This window comes from Macrosteles quadrilineatus, unplaced genomic scaffold (assembly GCF_028750875.1).
Source record: "Macrosteles quadrilineatus isolate MER2022 unplaced genomic scaffold, UCM_ALF_1.0 Scaffold_5__1_contigs__length_97177068, whole genome shotgun sequence".
In the NCBI taxonomy this organism is placed as follows: Eukaryota; Metazoa; Arthropoda; class Insecta; order Hemiptera; family Cicadellidae; genus Macrosteles; species Macrosteles quadrilineatus.
This window is the reverse complement of record NW_026542598.1, coordinates 17,421,550-17,433,926: the sequence shown is the minus strand read 5'-3', so window position 1 is coordinate 17,433,926 and position 12,377 is coordinate 17,421,550. Positions and strand designations below refer to the sequence as shown.

Genomic DNA, 12,377 nt, shown 5'->3' with positions numbered 1-12,377 from the left:
GTTAATTATTTGTATAGCAAAAGCCACAAAACTGAGTGACTAGTCAGGAACAATAGGATGCCCGTCGATATCTAGACACACATTACACAGAAAAAATCATAACGTAACAAAAGAAATATTAGCCACACACAGAAATATAAGCCGTCCCGGCATACGAATAGTTACATAGATTACTAGAAAACCATAGACAATTATTGATGACTGGTTAGTAGCTTCAATGCGTACGCGAATGACCTCACGATTCGCGGGAGTATTTTGGAAGATATTGACATTGTGTGACCCACTTGGGGGCTTGGCTTTGGCTGACGGCCCAACGTCGCAGCCCCCCCCCCCTCTTACGTCAACCCCTGCCACCGACTCGAACTACAGTGATTCTACCCCTCCGCTTTTTACTACCTTTGGTTTTAACTTTCATTCTTCATATTTACCAAAACTATCGTATAGTTATTTTTCCATAAATAAATATAAATGTCTAAATGAGGGATAATTACTCGTACTTGTAGGAGGAAGATTTTTCGACGAGATTTTAAAATAAATACTAAGAAAACATTTCAAGCTACTGTATCACGTACTAGAAAAATAATAGTGGTTACTTTATCCGTGCTTCCAAAAGAGGCTTGAATGGATAAAGGGAAAATGTGTTTTTTTAAATTTTTTTTATAAAACCGTAGATAACACTTACACATCCCCTATCGAATATAGAAATAACCCACAAATGTTTCGTTTAGTGTTATCAAAATCGATCTGATTCAATCAGTGGTGTGGCAGAACTAAACAAACAACTTGATCTTAGTATAAAAAAATGTATAACTTTGGTTTCACTTTATGTTTTAACACGTTGGGTGCTGATGACGGGAATTCCCGCAATTGCTTAACATTGAAATAAATGCAACTTTTATGTTTAAACATGTCGACAGCACGAATAGTGTTAAGGATACTAATCAATATGTACTTCCACTTACTCTACTACAAAACTTTGAAACTTGTCCACTGGGATTATCTTGAGGATATTCTAGGACTTGGATAGGTATATGTGTTTGCACAAGAACATGATCAACTTTTGAGTAAAACTTTAGATATTTTCGTTCAGTGCGTTTTTGCATTTACTCGAAGCAAACAGATACACATAAACTACCTTTACTACTTCATATTATGATTGAAAAAATCCCTACAAACTAACAATTTAATATAACATATTTTTTTCCGTTTACAATGTTGCATCATTGTGTATACATCCTATGACATTTTGAAAAATCACAACTCCCTCAATGATTAAAATGACGTTATCATTTGAAATAATTTATTTTGGATTATAAGTCTAAAAAAGTTGGAGGCATTGATTAATGTTTATCGATGTTTTAACTTTGACAAGGCCCAGCTGCTGGCAGTTTGGCGCCGCGAGAATTGTGGGAAATACACTTTGTTGGGAACATGACATGTTGCAATTTATGACCCTTCCCACTGTACATCCAACACTGATGGATCAATTTAATCTCAGAGAAATAAAAAATGTTATGTTACCAAATGTGATGGATTCCTTATTTTTGAGCATGATGGTATATGAGTGTGATGACAATAATTTAATAATACATCTTTAATATTGATTATGATAGGAGAGGGAGGCCTTTAAATTCTTCTTACACGTTAAAATCGAATTACCATCAAAGTAAAATAGAAATTCTTTTTAAACATTTCCAAACAAACGTAGGTCTACTACATAAAAAAAAACTATGCATACCGTACATTTAGCTTATTTCCGTTCTTGTCAATGTTACAAACATCAGAAATGTATTTCACAAATACTGTCAGTGTGATATAAGTATTGATGGATGACCCATAGACATGGGAGTTGTGACATTTTATCGATGGGTCTTCTCTAAATCTTTGCTTTCTAAAGCGTAAAAGTTTGGGACTGAAACAAATTTAATTTGTACCCCAGTAAATGAAATAACATTTGTAGCTCAAGACTTTTGTGTGCTTGACTATTCTGTTCTGAACTACTAAATTATAGTTTTGGCGAAAATCGTGAAATCATAATATGACTCTGGTGTAGCTTTAAAATATGTGAGTAAGTTCTATCAAATACCGTAAGGTTATTTGACAGTTTCCGAAAGCTATTTGTATTATAGACGTTTAAGGTTTTTAACCATACAACTAAGTAAGCAGTTAGCGTGTCAACAAGAAGTAGTTTCAAAAACTAGTACATAAAGTAATATTTTTAATTCCTAGATTCTGTGTTTAAAGAAAAAATATATGGAACAGAAATATAATCCATAAATATCTTTCTTTGTGTTGACTGACATTTAAAGGGTGGGTATTTTCTATGAACTAAGTTGGACTTAGGAATTGATTCAAGTGTAACTAAACAGTCTTGGATTTGGAGTTCACAGTTGTATTCGGATCAAGCTGAAGGCTTTCCAGGAAATTTATTTATTCAGAAGAGCTTCCTACACAAATATTGCAGTGTCGTTGGGAATAAGAAATTAGAATTTCGAACGCGTTGTCGCTCTTCTTACAACTCAGTTCAATAACTAGCCTTAGCGACTTATTTATCCCAACGTATACGAAGGAAAAATTGATTATTGAGAAATTCCTTTGAAGGTTGAAGTCTCAAGTGATTTTTCTTAATATTTTTTTTTATACAGCAAATACCAATTAAATTAGGTTAAAAGATAAATTACACTCAATTAAAGATGATATATCGTGTAGTTTTTATGTTTTCATAGTATTAGTAATTGTTTATATAAATAAAAGGTGTTGTTAGTATATTTTTTCCATTAAAATTAGGCACTGTAGAAATATATCTCTTATCCCGGGTGATAGTTAATATTGCAGTGGTTTATTATTTAAAGTATAATATTCACTTATAGGTATTTTTATGTAAATCCCTCCCTACTATGGTTTCAGTGTTTTAAGACTACGGTAATTGATTTTAATGTGTTGGTTAACAAACCGAATAAACCAAATACCAACAAGATTACAGTGATTGGTCATCGAACCACTACAAATGACTTACAAAACAGTTCAGCATGCATGGGAAGATAAAATTCAACACCGAAACTTAAAACTCATGATTTACGAACAAAAGAAAAAATGCGAGTTTAGTTTTTAAAGATCATAAAAATTCGATGTTTCCAAAACAATATAGAAACTCAATTTAAATAATGGAAGTAGTCTGGGATAACGAAGTTGTATGTTGGCAAAAAGCAATTCCCTTCTTTGAAGGTGTTTTGACCAAATCTTATGCAATGTAAAAAAAACATATTTGAGTGGAGAGTTTTCGAATATTAGCTCTATCAATTTGGCAAGAGGGAATTCCTTTGTTAGGACATGTTTTGACCAAATAATTAAAATTGTTATTTATACTAAATAGTTGACGGACAGTTTAGGCTTGAGACGTTTATGGGTCTGTTTCGGCTTATGTTCTGTGTATCGGGGAGGGGGAGGGGGGGGGTCCTGGATGAGTGCCAAGATGTCTACATGGCGCCTCCGACAACTAGGCCGACCAAGTCGATATACGTGAAGGAATTCAACTAAATGTCATCAAACTGTATGTGACTAAAACAATGAAGGAAGCCTTGAGCAGAAAAAACAATTTCACCCATTATTTGGGAAAATATTTTACACTCCAAGGTCGATTTGATTAATTCTATCTACATTGTTCTTCATGTAGGGTTCCAAATTCAAACAATAATGTTAGATCTTTCTACCTTTGAATTAGTACATTTCTACGCATTGAAATTTAGGAAACTTAAAGTGTAGATGCTCTGTACTACAGCAGTTGTCAATAAACAAAAGATAGAAACAAAAGAAATGTATATTCAATTGGATTACGTTTTACTAGGTTAGTGAAAAAAATAAATGTGAAACTTAACATATGCATTTTATTTAAGCTCTCAGTGTGCAATAAGACCGATAAAAAAACCAAAATACTAAGGTAATTAGTACATGTATTGAGGTAATGTGCAAAATCGAAGAAAGTATTTAACTTTACAACAGGTAAACATCAATTACAACCCAACCAGAGCACATTTTTGTCACAGGATATTCATTTAGCCTCGAGATTGATAGTGAAACATCACCATGTCAACATGTGTGTGGTGCTGATAGCTTTTATATTGGGTTCAGCCTCAACAGCTGATGACATGTTAATTGAGTCGTGTGGTTTGCTGATACCATGTCACAACATCGTCCTCAGCACGCGTCGAATATAGGGATTGAGAGTGAAACTGAAACCGTTGTTCAGTCCACGTGCTTTGTGGCATAAAATGGGTTAGCGGTTATTTGCTATGACATTGATCTGTAAATCTTTAAGAGCTAAATACGACATTGGATTCTGGACTGGGTACATTGTAAATAGTCAACAGTGTAGCGTGTAGCGAGTGTTAGATGGTTTGATTTTTTGTGGTGGCTGACATATCAAATTGGTGGTTGACATATAAAATTTTGTGGTGGCTGGTGGATAACAAATGCGACATTCAACCACCGAAAGTAGTAGTTTGTCACCACCAAGGGAGCACGTATAGCTTTTGTATTTTATGTCATGGATGTGAGCATCATTGTAACCTATAACTACTGAATTTATATTTTAATAATCTAGATTTAATATGAACCCGTGCAGAACTTCACGTTTTTCTAAAACAGTAAAAACAAAACATTCTGTTTACAGGACACTGAAAAGTTCTCAAATGCTATATACTTGGATGCGTATTCAAAGGGAACCAAAGAAATTAACCTTTAAACTTGACTTGTTAACTAAGGTTTATCAGTTTGCTGTATGTTTATTTTAACACACGTTACATGAATAAATGTTTCTCAAAGAAGAAACAGTAAGGACTTCAGGACTTTTTTTATGATGCGTTTTTAGGGTACTACATAAACATGTGCGTAGTACTAAAATCAGTTAAATATATTTTCCTACGATTGTTATACTTGACAAAATACATCACTACAAACATTTTTGCTAACGATTAAGTATAAATCAAATCAAAACTGCGTTTTTACAATATTTTTTTGAGATATGATATTTAACTAGAATAAAGAAGATTCAGTAAAAGAAATGAAGGGTCAGGTGCATTAGAAGGTTTTGTTAATGCCTAACGCTAGCTGATTATCAAGCTTCATTATATGGCCTAATGACCATGGAACAGTTATCCCCGCTCTGTAACATACTTTTAATGATCTTTACTTTTAATTTAAAATTCGCCAAATATATTAGAACACATACATGGACAGCTTTAGTAAATAAAGTGTAAAGTTCTGAAACCTCAATGTGCAGTTTCAACATCATTATGTAACACACAATTTTACTGATATTCCTAAAGAGCTAAACAAATGATAACCAACAAAAAACAAGTTAAAATAGGATGGAAGCAAAAAAGAAAAAAATCTTATTTGAGTTAAAAGACTTACCACCAGGCGTCAGGTTCCGAACTTGAGGCGTCGTCCCCCCCGTCGCACCCGACGACCTTCGGGACCTGGGGAAGCACAACACTGTCATCGAGGGTACAAACTTTAGAAAATCACAAACTATACGAATTTTGCATGGAATAAAATCAAACTTTGACCCCAGAGCCAACGATTGCCCTTTTATGGGTCTTTCTGATGGATTGACCAGTCTTCTTGCTACGAGAGAAGCCGGACCTCGATGGCTCAGAATCTTAACTTGGCTATGAATCAAATTCACAGTAACTAAACTGTTATTGCCCTTTGATGACCCCTTCTTTTGGGTTGCCCAGTATAAATGAAAGCATAATTTATTAGCTCAATAATTCAATGACAAGTGAAATATTCAAATGTGTATAAAAATAATTTTCATTGCTTAACGTTACAAAACATTTCATGTCTTGAAAATCAATCAACAGCAACGTATCTTTCCAGCTGTCAGGAATGGTGCAGAACTAAGATAATTAATTCCAACTGTAACAGACACAACTAATGGTGGAACAGCACAGAACTGTTGAGTTGAGGTCTTGCTTGAAGTTGAATACAAAGATAATGTCGGTTTGAACAGAATAACTGAATAATTGAAACGTAAATTGCAAGCTAGTAAATATGTATCTTCACAGAATATCAACATTTACATCTAAAAAAATAATAACGGAAAGATTTGCTTCGTACTGAGAGGCCTTAATTCAAATTTCGGCCTATGATCATTTTTCTAACCTTCCAATTTTCTAAAGATATCCATCGAACAACAAAAATAGTTGAGAACAGGAAACAACACAGAATTGGATTCTGTAAAACCTTCATAAAATAATAATCAAATATATGACCATAGCAAATTACGTACAACGTGAAAATATTCTTCAGTTTATTTAAAATCGTCTGCAAACAGGTTTTTGATGAAACGGTAGATTGAAGTATGTAATTCAGCCAAGTTGATTGAATGTTGTTGACCCGAAGTAAAGACCTTAGAATGAGCTTTGCTTTGATGCAAGGTGCTTACAGGCTTTAACACATCAAAGGGGCTAAGGGGGAGTTCAAACTAAAACATTACCAATTGAAAGGAAACATTTAGTTACATTTGTGTACTTTACTATTTAGCTGGAGTACGATCCTTGAAAAACATAAACTAAGCGTTTTGAAATGTTATATTTTAATGTGATATGAAATCTACACTTTACCAAACACCATTGGCTTCAAATTGTGCAAGTAGACTTCTCATCCTATTGTAACAGTGTTTTACGTGTTTGCTGTTGGTGTCGTTTTAGCGCGCTGATGTCGTCTGAAGTCATAATGAAACAGCTGATCTTAGTCAGTAACAAAGCTACACAGATCGTCTCACACCATTACACTCATCCTTAATTCATATTAGGGTTAAAATACGCACCTAGGTGACGTCCCTGTCTCAATTATTGATAATCGATAATGTCTTAGGGTTTTCCCCGTAAGTCTGTGCGTTAAATTTCATTTTCCTTATAATACTACGTTTATACAGGGTGATTTGTACTCAGTGTGACAAAATTTTTTTGGCGTAAGTACAAAGTAAATGAAGTGTGATGATGCATATCAAATGTTCCAAGTCTCAAAATTAGCGTCCCAAAAAATTATTTTATGTTTTTCAAAAATAACCATGTTTTTAAACTTAATACAGCGATTTCTCAATTACCTGTATATGGATTTGAGTAGATAATGTCATTTTCGTGTTCTAAATTAAATTTTGAACAAGAATAATAGAAAATGACGGAGGATCAGTCGTATAAACTCCATTGTAAATAGATTCAAAGATAAAAATTAAGATGTTTAAGATAAAATTAAGATTGAGAATTGAATTCAAATGAACTAGTAAGCAACCCTAACTAAAATCTGTGTATAACCTAATGTGTTCTGGTAACAACAAAAATCTTGTTTGTTTGTTGTATGGTAGCAGAATCACAAAAACTGATTAAAAGTCGTGAGAGACTCGTATAATGCTGTCTAGATATTGAATGACTAATTGATGAGTGACGATTTCCCATCCCGTACCCTTAACAAGCTTCAACTTTATCAATTAGGCAAGCTTAAAGTTTTGCTGAAATCTGACTGTGCTACAAAAGACGGAAATTCAAATTGAAAATGGTTTATTAAAGACTTTAAGAAAATTCGGGATATAATAATGTATGCAAATATAAATGAAAGCGTCTAATGCATTTTCATCATGCAAATATTATTGGATCAATTTTACAGAAATTTTACGGAACGAGAACGTAATTCGGTGAGAAAATCATAGAGGTTTGGTCGTTTTTGTGTTGTTACTAATTAAGTGATACCCGCTAATCCTTGTACAATCCAAGGTGGACGATGACGAATAAGTATTGATTGGTACATATTGCAACAAGGAAACCTCAATATTAGCATAGACAAAAATAATTAAATATAGACCGACAGCTGTGCTGCGGTTAGCATAGGTTCTGGCGTCCACCGTTGGGAGCACCGTGTAGTTACGGCAGCGCTACGTAACTACATGGCACTCCCAGTGGTGGACGACAGAACCTATGTTAATCGTAGCACGGCTTTCGGTCTATATTTAATTCTTGTTGTCTATGATATTAGCAATGAGCTTTTGGATAGATCAAGCGTGCTTAAATCAGTTGTGTACTACAATAGTTTGTTCCGACGTTCTCAGATAGATGAAACAAAGTGTCTTTGCTTTATTCTCAATCTATATCTACTCTGTTTACACTTTTACAAGGGAATGGAATTCAATAGCCTCGATAAAACTAATAAAAATTTACGGACTAAACTAAGTAATAAATGCAATTATGTATTCCTTCTGCAATAATTAGACGAAAACTCTTAACAATGGAGGTGTAATCGCCCACTTTAACTTGCCATGTGCAGGTGAACTTAGATTAATGACGTCATGAATTGGAGCGATCAGCTGATCGATCTGCTTGTCACCTGACGTGTTTAACAGCTGATCGATGCCATACCAGCTGGTAATGACGACAGTAGATCAGTTGATGGTTGGAATATTCGCTACCACGTTTGAACCAATGGAGGATGAATTTACAATTTTGCTGTTAGGTAGAAATAAAAAAGCTTGAACTATGTCAGGGGTAGATAAAAAAGTTGAAGTTTAACAAACTGTCCCAAGTCATTTTTGACGAGCACAGATTTAGTAAGAAAAAGAAACACCATGCGCACAAGAATTCCAAATTCATGATAGGCTATGCGAAACCATTTTTTAAATTTATAAATGAAGCAGAAACATTCATGAATTACACATTGCAGTGCAATGAAACTATGTGTTTTGTAGAGTTGAACACCTCGACTGAGAGATGTTTTCCCAACAACCTGGCCAAGCCTAACAATCCATCATTATTGATCAGACTGCGATTCCGATATTGCACTCGTACTCGTCCTGCTGTTTTCAATATTACTGTTAAAAGCTATTGTGTAGTTCGCCATTGGATTCAATTTAAAACTGTGTAAAGTTTTACATTTTTGATATAATAAAAAAACATGCATTTTTTATAAATTTGTAAAAAGTACTCGCTTGCTTTTCTATTAAACAACCATACAATAGTATTATTATTTAAATATTAAAGTTTCAAGTTATTCATACTTTTGTGTAACGAAACCAAATCAGATCCTTTGTTAGATACTTTTACACAAACTTCAACAAATCTACAATGGTGAATTCATGATAATGCAGGGATTTATTGACAGTTATTTGCTTTTATCAAAAAATGCAAAGAAGACTAATGAAAGGCTCAAAGCAAAGAAGGCGGAGGCCTAAGTAAGCTAGTTACTGCTTTGTGACGGAAAACTCGATCGCGACAGTCTCAAACAAGCTTTTACACAAACCAAAGTTTTATCGATACAAAATCTGCCTCCAGAGGCCTAATGATATGCTTTTTGTATCTATCTGGATACATAAAAATGGGTTGGATGAGTTAAAAAAAATGTTACCTACATTACACGGTTCGTAACTTTTTAAGTGTAAAAACGTAGGATTCTTCGTAAGTTACCAACATTTTTATATATTTTTTTGTATAGTTATTATAATTTTCCTCTAAATATCAAACGAAAATTTGTAAATGTACACGATATTATTATGTCGAAACAAAATATGCAAACCAATGGTGAAGACCTTTTTATACTTCAACTTCAAACATATTTTAACAGATCATGATGAAGGTCACACGTAAATAATAATCCGCGGACGTTCACAGAATGTGGTCATTAAGGAAATATTGTCGCCATGGAAAATAAATGAAACTGACAATTAATGTTAAAACTTAGACTTAGGATACTATATACAATTTCAAATTGTTACATTTTGTCCTACCACACACCATAACAAAGTAAACCAAAGAATAAAATAATGAAGTTGTAATTAGGAATTTTTTCGAAATTGTGTTTTCAAAAGAATTTGATTCTACTAATAATATTTAACTATTTTGTAAAGTATTTTTGAAACTGCAAATGCACATTGTAATTCATTTTGAAGGATAGTAAAACAACTGGCGTTACAATAAAGACATCTCACGTATTTCAGACACGACTTTGTCTTCTCCTTACTGTATCTCATAAGCATATCTCAGGCTAATGTTGACGTCTTGTACAGGTGTGGGAGGTAACAAGCAGAGGTCAGGGTGACGTCACGAGGTAAGTAGACACCGGTATAACGCCCTCATATACATTCATCTTGCTGAACAACACGTAGTTGGGAGGTAACATGAGACGCCAACGATGTTAACTCGGGGGAATAAGCGGGGTGTGAGAGATGGGATCTCTAAACTCAGTGTCAAGTTCACGTTTCTCACTGGTTACCCGAAAAGTCCGTTTATATTAAAGTAAACCATGCATATTGGTCGTAGTAAATCAGATGTTTGTGTTTTCATTGTTGACATATCACTGCCACTAAATAATTTACTATATCGTTATTCCTATATCACTATAGGAGCTCCATTGGCCAATTAATGGCATATGTTGGTTTCAGCCAGTCGCTGAAAGCTGATGTCTGTGGTCTAGTCCGTTCACTTTACGATGAGGAGGTGTGGGCAGACACACTCAATGAGGGGGTATACAGAATGCGGCTCGCCCGAGTGCAGCGTCAGGCAGTACTCAGGGATGCTTCCAAATACCGAACAATGTCCGAACCCACCGTCCTGGTGGTTGCTGGAGTCAGTCCCGTCAAATTCTTGGCGGTGGAGAGGAAGGCAATTTAGCAACGGCGAGGAGAAGACCAGGCAGGAAGAGAGGAGTGCATCCGCAACTACCGGCTCTGGTAGGAGAGCTGGAAACAGGAGACACGGGGACGCTGGACCAGGCGACTGATTCAACTAGTCCAACGATGGTCCAATCGACTGTACGGAGAGGTGGATTATTACCTTACCCAATTCCTAGGACACGGGTTTGTCTGGTTGTACGTGTTCAAGATTAGCAAAGCTTACCCACCTTGCTGCTGTGTCGTCCGATTGCATATACTGCTCTGCTCATGCTATCCAGACAACACACTTTTTTCCGCTGCCTGTGTTGGGACAGACCCCGCCTGTAGGCTCAAAACATCGTGGGGCTGCTGTCGGTGGATACGGTCAACCCGATGATGACCGCGGAGGGGCCAAAGGGTTATGTTTTCCTTTGGTGAGGAAAATTGGACCTGGTGTCCCATTTCATCTAAAGTATTCCCGTACCAAGAGGCTTGACCTTGACCAAGAAGTGGTTTAAAGTCTAATAAAAGTACTGAATACCAGAACCCTAGCGCTTTGTTGGCCTAAGGTAAAGAAAATTTACAGAAAACCCCAGATATGTGTCCAACAGAGTAGAGGGAGGTTTTTTGGTGAGTAGTCTGATGCATTCAGGAGTCTCACACTAAGGCCTGTGCGTACCTGTGCGTAAAAGAACTTTCCCTCCTCTCCCTAAGACAGCGAGTAGTTGTAGAATATGTCGGTCGTTCCGTAAAACGCATTTTTTAATGTGTCAAATATTTCAAGATCCATCGCCAGCAAGCTAATCTAAAAAAAAACCTTCAACATATTTTACAAAATCTTTGTAGGTTCACATTATAAGTCCTGATATATATTTTCGTTATCATAATCGGTGCAATTTTGAAATATAATAAAAAATCAGAATTGGTTATATTAAACTAATTTTTAAGTTACGACTGATTTTACAAGCAAGCCACAATTTATACAATTAATATACTCTGAAAAAGGTTTATTTTAATCCATTTTAAGTTTATTAAAATTTTTGATAAACTTTGTAATTAAATGTACAAAAGCTTTCATGAAAACACTTACAAAACGAAACGCATTGGTAACCTATGAATCCCTAAACCAACGTTGTAAACAGTTGAAAGTCTCCAAAGTAGCCCGTAGGATCCATCAATATCAATTGTTCTCTGATGGTTCAATAAATATTAAAGTGTATCGGTCCCGTCTGTGTGGCCATTAACATCACAGTAGGAAGCTTAACCTTTTCTCACAATCGATCAAGGTTCATTGAGCCACTCTTAACTTCTAACTTTTAAAGGTTTTTTGCAACATTTGAACGACGTTACAACTTTGGCTTTGGGGAACTGATATAGTTTGTAATAAAATTAACATTTTTAATCTTATAGTTTTTTTTGGCTGCAATAACTTTTCGATCGTTCGAAACCAGAAGTAATCATCCTTGATAATATTGACCTTTTAACAAATAATTTTGGCTGGAAAGTCAGTAATCAGGGACAAAATGACACGAAGTATTTAATGAGGTTCTCCACTTAACCTTTATTTATTTTGGGGTGAAGCACGTTTAACAGTTCACCCTTTCAAATTTGTTACATGGCAATAATACGCATACTACTATAGATTTTACTAAACCATCGCGCGAATACAAAAACACCACCAATATTGATGCGTTGAAATCATTGACGGTACTTTGGCCGTTTTTCGGTTGGTCTTATA

General features: G+C 35.0%; 1 protein-coding gene across 13 annotated transcripts in view; it reads right to left on the bottom strand.

Moving 5' to 3' along the window:
- LOC128994290 (cAMP-specific 3',5'-cyclic phosphodiesterase) overlaps positions 1 to 12,377 on the bottom strand; it is a 721,667-nt gene that overhangs the window by 50,439 nt on the left and 658,851 nt on the right. For all 13 annotated transcript variants that reach the window (XM_054418717.1, XM_054418713.1, XM_054418723.1 and 10 more), the window contains one exon: positions 5,413 to 5,477. In XM_054418717.1, the coding sequence (XP_054274692.1) occupies positions 5,413 to 5,477 (65 nt within the window). The remainder of the gene's footprint in view (positions 1 to 5,412; positions 5,478 to 12,377) is intronic.